Source organism: Callospermophilus lateralis, chromosome 19 (genome assembly GCF_048772815.1).
Source record: "Callospermophilus lateralis isolate mCalLat2 chromosome 19, mCalLat2.hap1, whole genome shotgun sequence".
In the NCBI taxonomy this organism is placed as follows: Eukaryota; Metazoa; Chordata; class Mammalia; order Rodentia; family Sciuridae; genus Callospermophilus; species Callospermophilus lateralis.
In genome coordinates, this window is record NC_135323.1 from 10,871,521 (window position 1) to 10,889,584 (window position 18,064).

Here is an 18,064-nt window from a genome sequence, read left to right on the forward strand (position 1 = left end):
GATTAAGATATTCCCAATTCTAAAGCTTCTACAGCTCTCTGCTACAAACCTAAATTCACAATGCTTGGCACAGCAGCCAGGATCCTCATCAGCTGGGTCCCAATCTGCTTTCCTAGCCTTCCCTTCTATTGGGCACCAATACAGGCTAACCCAAGTGAATTCCACTGTGGGTTATCAGGCCCAATGCACCCACACTTCTGGTTACATTGTTACTGTTTCTGCTAGGACTCTACTCTCTGCCAGCCTGCTCAAACACCATATCCTCCAAGAACGTTACCAGTCCCTGTCTAATATTTCTTTCCTTTCATGCTTCCCATTATGCTTTGCTTATTTGTCCTAAGGGACTTCAAGTCACTCATCCTTTTTGTTTATAATAGAAACTGGGAACAGCACAGATGTCCATCAAAAGGAGAATGGATAAACAAACTGGAGCATATTCATACAGAGAAATACAATTCAGCAATTAAAAAATAAGGAATTACTGATACATCCAACCATACGGATGAATTGACAAAATATTCTGCTAAGTGAATGAAGCCTTCACAGAAAAGAGTGGGTATTGCACAATTCCATTTATTTGAAATTCCAGAAAAACTAAACTCATCTATGGAGAAAAAAATTTCAGAAGAATGGTGGGGGTGGGAGGGTAGGCAGGTTTGGACTGGTGGAACATGACAGAACTTTCTGGAATGATGTGAACGCTCTGTATCATTATAAGAGTATGTTTTTTTTTTATCAAATCCACCCCTCGACATTAGATGGAGGACTGGAAGTGAGTGTGGCCCGAGGCAGAGCACTTGTCTAGAAGGCATGAGGCCTTGAGTTCAATTCCCAGGACCATCAACCTCTCCCCCTCCCCGAACCAAGCCAAACCAAAACAAATTAGGTAGGTATCTTATAGATGTGCAGACTGATGGCTTGAATTTCAGCATTAATTGCAAATGATGATTCTGTAGGCACTTACTAGAGCACACTCTAAGCACCACAGGTCACTGTGGTATTTGGGGCTGGTAAGGCCCAAGCACCTGTAAAGTTCCTCTCCACAAACTGAATGTCTACTGGGCACTATGCTAATGTGCCTTTGGGCATTACTGTTTTTATATAACTTTTAAGTTCACATAGCATTTATTGTAACACTTTTTCAGTTAATTTACAATGTATTTCTTAGTTCCTAATTAAATAAGAATCCTTTGCTTCTTGGGAAAGGCTACTGGCTATCAGGTATCCTGCCTAAGAAAGCCCTCAGATGTGTGTATCATTAGTGCATTTCACGTGTTTGTATATGTTTATAATGCTCCATACCAACAACATTTGCTCAACTACCATTCTCTAATAAAAGCTATGACTGCATATCATAAAACTTAAGCACTTTTTAATAAAAAGTTTTTATTATACATTGGAAACCAGGCATACACATAATACTACCTTTACAAATGTGATTCTTTACACATATTTAAGGTACTGCTATGTTGTATAGACTGATTTTAAATGCCAAGTTAAAATCAGAGAAAAGCAAAAGAACCTCCCATAAGTACGAGCTCGTTCTACATGCAAATTATAATGCAGAGAGAGTTAGTTTATAGTGAACATGAAGTGTATTTTTAAATCCACTGTAAAAAGTAGTAAATGATTAAAAAATAAAATGCTACAGAAAACTTTGTATATCAAAATTAAATATTTAATCTTTGCTTTGTATTTTTGCTAAGTTAAGTGACTGACAACCACCAACCCAGTTTTGCAAGGGTGATCATCTCCACTAACCAGATTCTTTTAGTAGGGAAAAAAAAGAAAAGTTTGATTATAGACAGGTCATATCCACACACTCCTATAAATCTCTTTGTCCATAAAACATCAAAAATATCTGGCTGGCACATGAAATTTTTGTCTCATATACATATACTGAAATTCACTCAACAGTTTAGACATCTTTGGAAATTGTATATAACCATGTAACTACTGTGACAATCAGATTTCCCTAAAAAGATTCCTTGTGCTGCTCAGCACTCAATCCATACACTGCAAACATTAACCCTAAGAACCACAGTAGCTTGCAGTCCCTGTGGTTTTGCCTGTTCTTGAAGTTCATGTGAACAGAGTCACCCAGGACTCCATCTTTTCTGACTCTTTCCACTGGGCTTAGTACTCTGAGAGCAGCCACACTGCTCCAAGTACTGGGACTGCATCGCTTTTATTGCTGAGTAGTGTTTCATGGTCTGGCTGTATCATGATTTGTTTATTTTTTTATCAGCTGATGGACACTTGGGCTGCTTTCAATGTTTTATTAAAAATAATGCTGCTATGAATAGTTATATGAAAGCTTTTCTGTAAATATATGTTTTTATCTCTCCAAGATAAACACCTAGATTTTATATCATCTGATTTCATTAAACAATGATACTTATGTATTTCCTCTTTGCATTTTTCTGTAAAACTCTTAAATACAAAGGACTGTAGCCTACATCAAATATTCAAATGCTGGAAACCACCAGTGAACATTATTGGATTCTATGACATAACATTTGGATGTACTAGCAAGGTTAAAGGCACTCCACAGAATCATGTTTCAGAACTGCCAACTTAAGGGCTGCTTTCAAAATTTGTTACTTCTTAAAACAAAGTTCTCAGGATTTTTACAAGTTGTTCCAGTGTGTATGCATAAATGTATTTTTATTGGTAAGAATGTCTCACTGTGAGCAGCAGTCAGGGTGATGAGCACAACTTACCACATGGCGCCAGTGATGATCAAGACCCAGTGATGAGCAAGACTGGCTGCTTGGACCATGACCCCTTGCATCCCACCTGTTCCTGTTCTGGTCTGGAGAAGCTCACCTGTGGCTTCATGTGTCACTGGCTGTGCTCTTGTTTTTGACTTGTTGCCAGTGAATTCCGCTGAACGAGGAATGCCCATACTGACTGTCAAAACTTTAATTCTTGGAAATTTCCTGATTTCTTGACTGACTTTTCTCATGATTCGGAATAACAAACAAATGACCCTTAGAAAGGCCAGGCGGGAATTCCTGCCTGGAGACACCACTGGAAGCCAGATGATCACAGCGTGTGGCTGTACTTCCTGACCCTCTGTGTCGCTGTCAGTCTGTCTTTCCTTAGGCCAGCACCGGGCTGTCTTTATCACTGCAGCTTTACAATGAGTCTTAAAGACAGGCAGAGGGAGTCCTTTCACTGGCTGGGAGGTTCACGCTGCTGGATAAAGTAACAGTCACATTTCACTTTTGGGACCCCTCAGTTTACAGAATTCTCTCATTTCTACTTGTATGTGACCATTTTAAGCTGAACAAGCATTTGCATTACCTTTGCAGACAAGAGACCTCACCATAGAAGAGGTGACTTCTCCCAGGTTGTGAAGCTGGTCAGGCAGCTCTGAGATGGCAGTCCAAGTCCAGGGCTCCTGGAGCTGATTTACAGCCTCCTCACTGGCCATCCTGCCAGGGCAGTGCAGGTCTCAACTGAACAGGGACCCCTGGTGGAGCCTGCAGCCCTCACCTTCCACACTGCCTGCCTTTCTTCTGCACTCCTGTGTCTGTGCTGCTTGTTTATTTTCTCACTTGCTATTCCCTCTCTCCACCTCTAGAATATAAGTTCCACAAGAGCAGGATCTTATGTCCCTGGCATTCTCAGCACCTGGCACAGAGCCTGGCAGATAGTCAGTCTTCTGCCAAGGTTTGTTGGGTGGATGAAGTAAATGAAATAAGTACACACTCTTCCCAAAAAACAATAAGGCAAGTGACAAATGCCAAATTGCTTCATTTGTCCTGAATGATATATATTAACATGATTTTCATTCCATCATAAAGGCAACGCACTTCTCCGCTGGGCTGGATAAAAATACAATCTCTACTAGATGTAGCTGAGGGAATGCAGGAATGCCACACTGTGCAAACCACCTCACCCAGCAAAAGGAACTGGAAAAATGTGGGTAGGTGGGAACTAGACCATGCCTTCCTATTGTGTTCACACACTCACACTGAGTTCAAATGCCACGAGCATGACTGTGTCTGGGTTTTAGGGCATGATCTGGGTAGAAGGAGGCGGAGGCTGGAAAGTTAAGACTTGATCCAGATGCCAACCCCTCAAGAGATTGCCAATAAACTATGATTTTTATTTCTTTATTTTTTATTTATTTTTAGTTGTAGTTGGACACAATATCTTTATTTTATTTATTTATTTTTATGTGGTGCTGAGGATCGAACCCAGGGCCTCGCGCATGCTAGGTGAGTGCTCTACTGCTGAGCCACAATCCCAGCCCCTATGATTTTTATTTCTAATAAAGAATTTCAGGGGCTGGGGTTGTGGCTCAGTAGTAGAGTGCTCACCTAGCACATATAAGGCACTGGGTTCGATCCTCAGCACCACATAAAAACATATAAATAAAATAAAGGTATTGTGTCCAACTACAACTAAAAAAATATTTAAAAAAGAATTTAGTTTGAAAAGCAATGTTATCTTAGGTATGTCTTTGAGATAATTGCCAGTAACAAATGACATCTGTGGAATGGAAGTACACATCTGAGACAGAGAGAGAGAGAGAGAAAGAGAGACAGGGAGGAAGGGAGGGAGGACGAACACAAGAACTCGTTGGGTGAATACATGCCCTGTCCTACACATAAAGCATATTGTGAACATGAGTTTGGCTTAAGCAAGAGAAGAACTGGTTCAGTGCTACAAAAACTGATGGCATTCAATTAGAAATACTTTTCATAAGTACCTGGTTTGAATATTTTAAACAATCTTCTCATTAACTAGCTTTGAAAATTAATTGATAGTGAACATGAAAGATATTACTTTGATAGTGATTTCTAAATTAAAAACATACTCTTAATATACAGTTACTTGGAGCTGAATTTGGAACACCTGAAATTTTCAGAGAGAAGAATGAAATTTACTTTTCCACTAAAATTTACCTTTGACTTCAATGAAAGGACTTAGTAATCAAATCAGTTATGTTATCAAAGCTATAGGAAGAACAATAAAACAAGTCCCTTTCCCCCATAACAGAAGTGAAACATTTCAGAAAATAAACTCCTTTTTTAAAACATTGGGCTGGCACTGTAGCTCAGTGATAGAGCACTTGCTGGGCACAGTGCCACAAAAAACAAACAAAACAATCCCCTATTTTAGACATGACCAACTGGAGCACAGCCTCTATCTGTGGAGAGAGGATCACACCTGCTGAGGCAGAGAACAAGAGAGGGAGCATCAGGAGGGGTGTCAGCTTATCCAGACTCTCTTTGGACAGGAAAAGCAGGGAGAAGTGCCAAAGAATCGTGGATAGAGGAGGAAACAGAAATCTAAGTGTCTGATGGCCAACTCACCTGATAGAGCCCTGCAAATGACAGGCCCCAGGTTCCTGAAAGTAGGAGGTGATAAGGGCTGGGGCCTAATATAAAGTAATTTACAAAAATATATTAGAAATAATAAGTGGGTTTAGAGAGGTCCAAGGTACATGGTCAACAGAATAATCTGCAGGGAAAATATGTCATTTCAAAGCCAGCTCCTCATCTCATCACCCTGTATAGAAAGACCATCAGTAGGACCCGCCTCTACACATGACTTGAAAGCAAAAGGGCCAGGGATGAAAAACACTGTAAAGTTTTAGTGTAAAGTTCTTAACTCTCCTAGGAAGGGGTGTAACCACACTTGAGGAACACTACACAGATTAAAGGTACACACTACACACCACTAATCAATTCCAATCCAAATCCTGCCAAGCTCTCTTGTATAAACTGGCAAGCTGAGTACAAGGTCACAGGGAAATGCAAGGATCTAGAAGAGCCAGAACAATTCTGGGGGCTGAGGTGGGGGCAGAAAAGACAAACAGCAGGAAGCTGGCGAAGGTGGCCCGGGGTGGGTGGGTGTGATAGAACCAAATCTTGTCTACCATATTTGCAAACCACCAGATAAACAGAAAAATCAAGAAGCAGCAGTAAGTATGTTATTTGAAAAAATAAGTTAAATATGCAAAAGAAATAACTGAAAGTGGTTGCATCTGGGGAACAAGACATGACTAGCAGGGGACTGCTGTTTTTATTATAAAATTTAAGAAAATTATTTGGCTTTCAAAAACAATGTTCCTATATTTCACTGAAAATATTTTAAAAGGAAATAATGTCAAGGACTAATATGAAGATTCACTAAATATATGAAAAACCACTATGCCAACAGTCAATCAGTATGTCTTTAAATATGGCCACACAGTTCTGTTGCACATCAGCTTGGTGACCTTGTGTAAGACAGCTTCTCTGAGCCTCCGTTCTCTTTTATAAAGTGACAGAGGATGGACAAGGTCCAAGCCAAGTCCCTGCAGCTCCACAAGTACAAGACTTCATCAGGTTTCACTCTGGTTCACACAGGCACAAATGCTCCCCATTCCTGAAAAGAATGCATCCACATCTCTTCAAAAATATCCTACAATCCAGCTGTTGCACTACACCTTCATTCTCCTGGAGTATTGTGGTATTAGAGAATTTCACAGTTAACTCTTACAATCAGAAATAACATGTAAGAAAAATCTCAAAGCCCAAAGAACCACAAAACTTATAGCATCAGTATCTTAATCCTGTGTAAAATTTCTGAAGACATTGCACTGCTTTGGAAAATGTCATTTTCCTTCTGCTTCTCTCATAACCCACTAATTCCAACTTGAGAAGGAAAGAAAATCCCATGATGTCCACTGAGCAGGTTCAAGTCTGGAGGTGAACGAGTACTTCACAAGCGGTGACAAAGAAGGAGATGGGTTCCCAGAAGGCTCCAACCATTCCTCTCTGCCAGTGCATTTACCTTATTTGATGCCTCTGCAGCCAAATGGTCAGGGATAATAGAAACTTGGGATGGAAGAAAAGGATACAAAGAAGACGTCTCAGCTAGATGGGATGCTGATCCAGAAGGATCACAAGTTCAAGACTAGCTTTATCAACTTTAGACCCTGTTTCAAAATAAAAATGGGCTGGGAACGTAGCTCAGTGGTAGAATACCCCTAGGTTCAATCCCCAGTACCACAAAAACAAACAAAATGAAAAGTCTAGGAACTATGAACTAATCCTAAAGGTTTCATTAAAGATCAACTTAGCCATTCAAAATGAACACTCTTGCACTCAGGCATTGTTAGTGCTATAAATTTGATGTGAAGAACCAACAGGATGTGATGGCTCCTCCAAAAGAACAAGAGAACAAGGTGCCACCTGACAGTCTCCTTAGAACACACAGAATGTCATTTCAGCTCTCTCAGAACAGAGACGACCCACCCAGAGAAAATCTGACACCAAGAAACCACGTGCTTCTTTTATCTTTGTGAAGACTCTTCTGGGGCTAAATCTTAACCAGAATACACTAGAAACCAATCCCTTCCCAAAATTTTAGAATCATTAATTTAAGATGATAAACAACATATCTCACGGCCATCCACAATATTTCCCCAATTCTGTATATCAAACAGGACACTTGATACAATGTTTAAAAAGCTATGGTCTGAATACTGGCATCTGCAGTGTCACATGGGACTGATTTCCTTTAAAATCCTTTTTCCTTAAAAAATGTGACAAGGCATTCATGAATGGTCTTCAACATGAGATATTCCAAGGCTCCACAGATGGTCCACTCCCACCTTCAGATGGCTCTTTCAGTCCAGGTAAGGCAATAACAAGAGGCAGGCACTGGTTTAATTATGGAAAGGAGTTATTCCTCTCTATCTCATCTTTAGCAAAGCAACTGAAAACCCTCTTAGTGTGACTTTAGATGTTCAAAAGAAAAAAGGCAGTCCTCAAGGCCTTCCAAAGGGTGGGAAGATGTATTCCTAGCCTTACAGGTTCTCCTGTTCATTCATTTAAATGTTTTTCTGAATGACACATACATCATGTGTTGGGTGCTGGGAAGTTACTATCAATATGCAACAATGCCCAACTTTTCTCTTTTTACATCCCATAGAGATCCCCAGGGAAAAAGCCCCTGAAGACTCCAGGTGGCTTGGAAGCTTCTCAGAAGGCATCTCAGTGGCCAGGAAGGATGATGAGTGGTTATGTGAGAAGGGAAGAGAATTTTGAAAAGTGCATAAAGAGATCTAGGAGACGGGAGAGGAGGGCTCAAATATGAATTCTTTTACTGGCTGTATGATTCTGAGCAAGTTTCTCAATTAGAAAACAGATTGTTACAGGGACTAAATAAGATAATGAAACAGGACAGTGCGTGCTGTGGTGCCTGGCACGTGGTAGACTCCTGAGGAACACCACTGCCTGCTCTGCTTCCCCTTGTCCTAGGTAAGAAAGGTGGGCGATCTCTGTCTCTAGAGATGAGGCTGGTCAGGGTCCCTAAAGACAGTGGTCCAAATCTTTGAAAAGAACAAGGAAAAGGAATAAAGGAAGAGAAGAAGGCAGGACAAGCGGTGAGAAGAGTTTGCCCAGGAGGATTTGACAGCCAAGTAATGAGAAAGGAGAGTCCAGGCTCCTGGTGGGGTGACCCATCTGCTGGATGGCCATCTGAGAGCTCAGTGTCCAGAACCCACAAATCACCAAGAACCAACCAAACTGCCCCACTCCACTAGAAATGAATGTAAGGGTTCTAAAAGGCACTGTTCCACTTTTCCCTAACACTTTAATCTGAAAACTTCAAATGTACAGAACAGTTTAAAAAACTGTACAATAAACATCCACTTATCCACTACAGATTTTAGATCTTTCACATTTGGGAACAGGAGACACAAATGGGAGTATCTAGAATATTCCCATCTGGCTAACATTTGGCTTCTGTAGTACCAGCATGCAATGAAGGAAATGAAAACATTGCTTCAGGGACTCCTGAATGGGCAGAGTGGGGCCTCGAATCTACAGACAACACCTAGATGTGGAACCACTAACAGGTATACAGATTGGGGTTGGGCACAGCAGGAAATCTTCACCTTCACATCTGACCTCCCCCAAATAGACACAAGCACACTGTAGTTCTTGCTGGCTGAAAACTAGCGGAATTTCTACTAAGTATAAAGTGTCAAAAAAAAAAAAAAAAGAGCTGCCAGAAAAATGTTAAGGATTCCTACATCTGGCAATTAAAATACAGGATTTACACATTTCATACTTTATTTTAGCTAACACTATTACAAAAAATACAGAAATCAGCCTAAACGCATGTAATTTGGGCAACTTAAGCTGGAAGTTTGTTTTGCGATTAGTTACCAGACATGGAAAGAATTGAATTTCCCTTGCCTATCATCTTTGCATGCTCAGGGCAATTTGTGTCAACTGCTAGCACCATTAGACCATTATAAAAAAATTACACTTCTGCATGAAGTACAGAGCAATGTAACATGTTGTTAGAAACACAGATGACAATGACTTTTAATTATGGTTAATCAAGTAAACAACATGAAGCTCAGAAAGAAAACATTAATTTCCAAGTATTACAGCCATTATAAACCATGAAAGCATTCCAACACATCAAAAGTCATGTAAGTGTAAGAAGATGCTAAACTTAGCTTCATGTTATTTAAATAAAACCCTGAGATGACACATGGCGTTCAAGTGCAAGGCAAGAGCAAGTTCTCAGTGCCAAACTGCAAGTTTCTGCTCTAGGAGCTTTTAAATGGAAATGCTGACTTATACTGGAGAGTGCAAAATTTTTTTCTGTTCAAATTTAAAAAAGCTAGATCATTGCTAAAATCTCCTAAATTTTAGTGAAATAACTACAGATTTTTAAAAAACTAACCAAATAAACTGTAGAAATTGAACTCTAAAAACACACAGGACAAGGTGTGAAGCTCAGTGGTAAGAATGCTTGCTCGCCCAACAGGTGCAAGGCCCTGGGCTCCACCTTCAGCATCACAAAAAAAATAAGTATGTGAATAAATAGATCCTAAAAATTCACATAATTTTTAATAAATACAATTGTTGTGCTTTCACAGCTGTGCTCCATCAACATCTGTATAGTTGACACTGTGTAATCCAGATGGATTAAAGTAGGCCTTCATCTAAAAATCAGTTTCTCTGATTGCCAGATGTGCTACAGGCCACACCACAGATGAGAAGAGAAAGAACAGATCTAAAAGCATTTTAAGTGCTCGGGATGTAGCTCAGTGGCATGCGCAAGGCCCTGGGTTGCATCCTCAGCACTACAGGGGGATAAAGGCATTTTATTAAATGAAACATAAACTACATAAGCAATAACTGAAAATTATGAATTCATCAATAACTTTTCTGGGTAATAATTCATAATTCTGTTGATTCTTATTTTAGGACTTTCATCAACATTCTTTTCAGTCTCACCATCATGAGAAAGGATACAAGTCAAACTACTGTAAAAACATCATATTCCAACTTGCCTGAATCCCCCCCTAATTTTTTTTTTAGGGGGCTACCCTGGAGCCACCTCCCCACCATTTTTTATTTTTTATTTTGAGACAGGGTCCCACTAAGTTACTTAAGGCTTCACTAAATTGTCGTGGCTGGCCTCTAACTTGTGATCCTCCTGCTTCAGCTTCCCGAGTTGCTGAAATTACAGGTGAGTACCACCAGGCCAGGCACATTCATACTGTCATACAATCTCAAGAACCCTTTTCATCCTGCAAGATACAGCACGTTAAACAACTCCCCATACGCTCCTCTTCCCAGCCCAGGGCAGCCAGCCCTCTACTTTCTGTCTCGGTAAACCTTACTCAGGTTAGTCACCTCATTTAAGTGAACCACACACTACTTGTCTTTGTAGACTGGCTCATTTCACTTGGCATAATGCCCTCAAGGTGTACCCATGTTGTAGTCCGTCAGAATTTGCTTTATTTTAAGAGTGCATAATATTCCACTGTGTATATACCACGTTTTGGTTATCCAAGTTGTCTGCATCTCTCGTGTGTTAGGTTATTCTCAGGAATCAGGTTCAAATATCCCCTCTGAAAGGCAGCAATGGTGTCCTGATCTGCTAATCCAGGAAAAGTAAAGAAAAGCCAATATGGGGGCTGGGATTGTGGCTTAGCGGTAGAGCGCTCACCTAGCATGTGCGGGGCCCTGGGTTCGATCCTCAGCACCACATTAAAAAAAAAAAAAATGAATGGAATAAAGGTATTGTGTCCAACTAAAACTAAAAAAATAAATATTAAAAAAAAAAAGAAAAAGAAAAGCCAATATGAGTTCATTCTTCCTCCACACCCAGCCAGGAATATGGGGCAGAATGGTACTTATTAGTTGTATTATATCTTGACTGAAAATTGGGTTTTATGTGTTAGGGACATTCCATAGTAAGGTCAATTTTCCTGTTTAATCATTCAATTTAATTAGTAATTGCATGCATTAAAATTTTTCATTTTATTTTAACCAGACTCTAGTTTTATGCTATTATTTGAATTTCTTAACATACTCTCTTCAGATCTGACTGATCCTTTTGCTCATTATTCAGCTGGTAAGGAGGGAAGCAGCTGAATGAGACAGGTTGAGTGGAAGCCATGGTGACTCTTCCCTACTTACACAAACAAGAAGTCCTTCTAACAGGCATGGAAGGTTCTCCCCTCCTCCAGTCTGAAGCCACCTCAGCCCTTTGAAAGATCATCAGACCTAGCCCACGTCCGTGAGGAAGAGCAAAAGGGGGCAGGAAGAGCTGCGTCCAAGGCACCTGGCCCATGGCTGGAGCAAGGCTTCCACATTTCCTGGTCAGCTGAAGAGGGCTGAGGATGCTCCTGAGCCCTCTCAAGGTTCAGCACTGTACTTTCTGACTCAGTGAACCTTACAGACACAGGAGACAGCCTCTCCTCTTCTCACAGTGGCTTCTCTGAAACCCGATGGTGATTCCTACTGAACCCTCCCTCCAATCCTTTGCCTCTGCCCTTGCAGGATGCCCAGCCTCAACACCCCCTCCTTGCCCTACCATACTGTTCTCTGAACGGTTCCTCTACTGAAAACCAATCAGCCCACCCACCAAGGACCAAGACTGGGTTCCACCAAGGACGCCAGTGCTGGGCGTGCAGAAGGATAGCAGTTCAGGATGGCTGGTGCCAGCCTGTGCATCCCAGGCTCCTTTCTCCCTTTTCAAGAGTTTCAAACCAAACAACTTTACACAGGGGGTCTGCGTTACTGGACATCTAAGTCCTCTCCCAAAGACTGAAATTTGGAGGCTTTCTTTACCATAATTTTTTGTTTGTTGGTTTCAATTTTTATAAAACAGCACATAATTTATTAAAATGAGAGATCTCTCAAGCCTGCAGACTTGGGTGTGAACATGCCAGAATCTAAGAGGTATTTGAATACACAGTGTTATGGATCCAAAATGCCTCTGAGTTAAAATCCTAGGTAGCTGGAGCTAAGTTCTTAGCTTCACTGGGACTCCACTTTCTCATATAAATGAGGAGTATTATTTCAGAATGAATTTTGCTGAGCTGTTATGCAGATAAGATAAAATGGTGAAAAGCATCTAGCACACAGCATGGAAAGAAGAATTTGCCAAATAAACATGAGTATTCCCTTGCTTTTCACGACAGACTCTGGATATTCTGGAAAGCATGGTGTCTATCAGTGAGCTTCACACTGACAGGACATGAGATAAGAAATCTACCAAACTCTGCTATGTCCATACAAGAACATACCGAGTGAAATGAAATAAATAAAAAAGATGAGAAAAGGTGAAAGATTATGATTCGTCTGAACTATAGTACTAGTCATAAGTGATTTTTTCACAAAGCATCTGACTTGTTACTGGGTTAATAGTGCAAAGAATTCAAACAGCCAGACATAGCTGCTGAGTATGTTTTACTGAAGAGGCTAAGAAATGCTAAAGCCCCTCCAAGTAGAGAGAATCAGTTTCCTAGAAGCAGAGACAGAGATTTCCCAGGGTCATGACAGAGAACAGCATATGTGGGGTGTTCTCAGGTATCCAGCCAATGTGAGGGTGAACATGTCATCACTAAAAACAAGGAAAATTGGTTCCTATGGGGATGCAGAAATCAAGACAGAGAGGGCAAAGTAAGAAGTGGGCATTCCTACAGATGCCTTGTTCAGTAGACCTGTCCCTGGAACTAAATAATTGTTTTACATAATTACAAAGCAAATTTAAATTCTAAAGTGTAATCCCTGAAAGTATAAATAAAACAGACCTAAACATTTATTGAGTTTGTAGTCTGACCACAAACAAGTGACATTAAAACATAATTTTTTTATTTTTTTCTTGGCAGTGCTGGGGACCAAACCCAGGGCCTTGTATAGGATGGGCTCTTCCCCTGAGCGATCTGTCAGCTCCAACAGCTGGGTTGGATTCCCAGCACCATAAAAAATAGATGGTCAGGCTGGCATTGTAGCTCAGCACTTGCCTAGCACGTGTGAGGCCCTGGGTTCGTTCTCAACACCACATATAAATAAATTAAATAAAGGTCCATCAACAACTAAAAAAATATTTAAAAAAAAGATGGTCAACATCATTAGCAAGAGAGAAATGCAAACTAAAACCATAATGGAATTCCATCTCATTTCCTCTAAAATGGCTCAAACAAAAAGGCTGACAGCACTAAATGCTGACAAGGATACAGAGTAACTGGAACTCTAACAACACTGGGGGACTATAAAACACACTTTGTTCTTATGAAGTTTAAGGAGCAGCTAAATATGAAACATCCTATAAAATCAACAATTCTACTCCCAGCTATTTGCTTGGGAGAAATGAAAACATATACTGACCAATAAATAAATAAATAAATAAATAACACACACACACACACACACACACACACACACACACACACATTTTTTTTACAAGTGTTCTGTAGCCTTATTTATAACAGCCCCAAACTAGACACCATCTAAATGTCCAGAAGAGAACAAAGAAAATAAATGCTATCTATTCACACAACAGAATACTATTCACCAATTTAAAAAAATAACAAACTATCAATATATGCAAGAGCAAGGATGAATTTGAAAACAAAATTTAAAAGCCCAACAATATCATATGATTCTTTTTTTTTCTTTAATTCAGGAATAAGTAAAATTAGTCTACAGTGGTATGAATTAAAAAATGGTTACTTAGGGTAGTGGTGATTTGGAATTGTGTGAAAAGGGGCATAAAGAAACTTCTGAAGGAGATGGAAACTTCTGTCTTGTTTTGGTGGTAGTTATATGGGTGTATACAGCTAACAAACTCAGAACATTTAAGACCTATGTATTTTATTATATCTTCATTATATCTGGATTTTGTAAAATCCTTTAAAAAAATCACTTGAAAAGTATGGAGGGCAATCTAAAACATTAACAGTGATTGCTTCTGGGTGTCGGGACTATGGCTTACAACTTATGACTTGCCACAATGAATATGAATATTCTTCCTGCTTTCCTATTTTTCACACTTTCACAAAGATAGCAAATGTTGCCAGCGTTTTTCCTCTGCGAGTAGGTCATGGTGATTAAGGAGTGTGTGTCACACACTCAGGTGGGATCTGGAAAGAGTTCGGAAGCAAAGGCAGAGGCAACATGGCACCCCGGGAGGAGGAAGAGACTGGATGAGAAGAGCTCAGCTCTAATCCTGGTCTCTCACTTTAGTGGTAGGAAAGTCACAGAGCCACATTTTCCTTACCCCTAAAATAGGAAAAAGACACATACCGCCTACACAAGGCGGCTTTGTGAGGGTCAGCCATAATAGCCATGGCCTACAAGTTGTTCTCTCAAATCTAAGGAATTAAAGTAGCAGTCACTTCTGACACTACGTGATAAGAAGGGGCGGGGGACCACTCTCAAAGTCAGATTTCTTATTTATAACCCTAAAGGAAGCACAAGAAGAGATACTGCTGGACGATTCAGCCCAAGCAGCCCAAGCAGGCACACTCACCTGTTGGGGTGGTAATAGTGGCTCTGCATCGGGTGGGACAAACCCTGAGTGCTCAGCCGCTTTCTCTCCACCTCCTTCCAACCATCCTCTGTCCACTTTCTCTTGTTTTGCTTCTCATCCTGTTTTTTCCCCACATAGTCAGCATAGGTCTGGATCCGATAGCTTTCTGCATATTTGCTGGTATTGACAGCTACAAGAAAAGAAAATCTTTATAAGATGAGGTTGTCACATAGGAAAGGTGGCCTGAGGTGACCAAAGGAGCCTTGAGCTCATGTCTGAACTCTGACCTTGCTCACTTAGAATACATGTGACCTTAGTATGTCCTGAAAACCCTTCTAATCTGAGCTTCCTCGTCTGGAGAAAAGGGAGAGTCCTTGTTTCCCAACCTCCCTCATAGTATGAAGGTGATTCACACAATGCAAAGACCTGAAATGACATAAACAGAACACTAACTTTCCAAATATTTGCAGCTAGCATGACCCCCTGGAAATTATTCATATTCAGAGTTAAGAAAATAAAAATAAACAAAACCACTAGGAGAAAACTGTAAGTTCTCACTATTTTGTTAAAAACAGACACGATGAAAAAAGCTACACAGACTACAGTGGTGACCACTGTGTCAAATATGGTCAAATATGTGCCCTGTGATTTGCATATCTTGTGGATTCTTGTCAGAGAGGAATCATTCTTACTGATTAGAAAGTAGGGTCATAAAGGTCAGAGATCTGCTTCAGGCCACAGCCTGGGGAAAAGGCACTGCCAGGACACAAAACCAAGTTTCTCCACTCCTGTTGCTGGGGGCCCTTCTTGCTGCTCTGCATCTCACTTTGGACTCTGCAAATTCCAGATGCCTCCACAGTACTTGAGACATACCTCTTTCCCCATTTGCTCTTAAAGTCCACCCCCTCTCCGCACTGTGCCTCTGGCTAGCAGGAGAACTTGCAAGCCAGAGCTGATGCCCCTCTGAATGTAAATGCTTCAGACATTTATTGTTTTCGCAGTGTTGCAGAAGGAACCCAAGCTTTGTGCAGGCTAGGCAAGTGTTCCACTGTGTGACCCAGCCCAGACCAGGTCAGTGTGTTCTAATCCTATGCTGACCACTCCTCTGAGGCTGGTGGACAGAACACACTGTAGTGTTGGAGTGAGAACTGATGGCAGACCCATGGGTGGACAGGCACCTGTGTCTGTGTGCTGGTACTGGCTCTGGCTCATGCGTTTTGGACACGTCTCTCCTGGCCACTATCACTTTATTCCCCAGGCTTAGTGAGATGCTAAGACCTGGCCATGCTGACAGTGGCAGTCTTGGTACATGGGAATCTGAACACCAGCACCTACAAAGCTCTTGGTGCACAGTGGGTCTCAATAAATGTTATCTGAATGAATGCAGGTAGCAGGCAGACTCTGAGCATATCAGAAATGGACAAGAGACTCCAGTGTGCTGGGGACCTTAAATCCAAGGGAAGGACAGATATTGGAACCTGTCCAACATGTGATACTTTTCCATCTTCCATTGGACCAGATATGACTAAAACTTCCGAGCACCGTGGTGGTTTGCGAACTGCCATGCCCCAAATATTTAGCCATCTAAACAAAGACGGGTGTGGGTGTGTGTGTGTGTGTGTCCTACTTCTTTAAAACAAATTTTCACTAAGTCTGCTGTACTTTTCAAATATTTACTAAAACGAAGGACTCCTCAACTAAAATTGAGAGCAACTTCCTTGTGCTTAAAGTCTAACAAGGTTGCAACCCCTGACCTGCTGGTGCCAGAGCAGCTGAGACGGAGGCTGTCCCCCTGCCCAGATCTGTCCAGCACAGACTAACCAAATCTTCTTGCCTTCTGTCTCACTTTGCACCTCTTCTTCTTTATTTTAAGTCTTCCTTTCTCCAGAGCTTCCCAAACATGGAATTTTTTAAACAAAAAATTTTCTTCTATCTTCCTTCAAATCTGGCTTTGAATAAAACCTATTTTCCTACCAATTAGACTCTGAGATCTGTGAAGCAAGGTGCAGAGCAGCCTGCCTTCTCCCTGGCCAATATTAGTGCTGCCCCAAAACAGAGCTACAGTTAAAGATGAAACAGGAAAGACTCCTCAAGGTACTAGGGAGAGCTCACGCTATGCAGAGTCTCCCACAGCAGAGAGCCTGAGCTTGTGCTTGGAATAACACGCCCTTCCACACAAGAGGGCGAAATGGTGAAGGCAGCCAGATCTAGAAGTGAGCAACTCACTCACACAGTGAGACCCTGGGGTCCCCTCAAGTCCCACCATCACTCTGACAGTTTGCACCAACTGCTGGCAAAGGAGTCTCCTGCATCTTCTTCTTAAATCTCCTTCTCGGATCTTAGAGGACTATCCTGAAGCACACCCCCAAAGGATGGCACTTGTAATGATCCTTGTAAAAACCTCAAGTTTTCATTTGGATTACCAAGTAAAAGAGGGGCTTGGGTCAACATTCCCAGGACAGCAAAGGTGATGACAGGTCGGAAAGGAGCCATGATGATCCCCTCCATGGTACCCGACTGTTTCTAATCACTCTGCTCCCAGACCCAGGGACAAACGCCACAAACAACTCACCAACGTGGTGAGGGAATTTATCTGAGAACATTTGGAAAAAGGATCACTTAAAAGGGGAAACAAATAACAACCCACTTTTCACTGTTGGCCTTCACATGGCAATAATTTACCAGCATTCCTTCAAGTCCCAGCAGCTTTGCAGCTCACAGCCTTTAATCTAGAAGCCAAGCTCTGGCTCAAAGCCACGCCTGTAATGGATGAATCAGCAAAATGAATTGGCCGTCAACTGTGTCCTCCAGCAGGTCCAGCTTGCCTGTTAGAAGCAGCATGAAGCAAGCTGCTCTGTAACTCTAACCTTCTCCAAATTCGTCAGGGAAATGATTCAAGGCCTCCTGTGGATCTTGCCACTTTGTCAAAGCCACTGGGGAACCAAACACATTGGGAGTCCACCCTGTTTCCTTGTGGACGAGCAAGGCAGCTCCTTTCACATAAGGACCCTGCCCACTCCCAGCTCCACTCGCCTGGGCCACTGTCTCTTGACAATTGAACATAGCATGGCATTCAATCTTCAGGAAAGCCCAACCCCAAGGGAGGAATGCTCCAGTGGCCACACAAGAAAGAGACTGAGCACCAGGGAAGCTAAACAGCTGGCCAGGCCTTGTAGGTAAGCAGGGAAGCTGGTTTAGGGCCAACACGTGAGAAATATGTAGATGTAGATATAGACATGGATATTTTGAAAAACATCAAAATATTGCC

At 41.4% G+C, this 18,064-nt stretch overlaps 1 protein-coding gene across 1 annotated transcript in view; it reads right to left on the bottom strand.

Moving 5' to 3' along the window:
* Parn (poly(A)-specific ribonuclease) overlaps nucleotides 1-18,064 on the bottom strand; it is a 140,934-nt gene that overhangs the window by 12,664 nt on the left and 110,206 nt on the right. Inside the window, exon 22 of the mRNA XM_076839752.2 lies at nucleotides 14,797-14,986. Coding sequence (XP_076695867.1) covers nucleotides 14,797-14,986 — 190 coding nt within the window. The remainder of the gene's footprint in view (nucleotides 1-14,796; nucleotides 14,987-18,064) is intronic.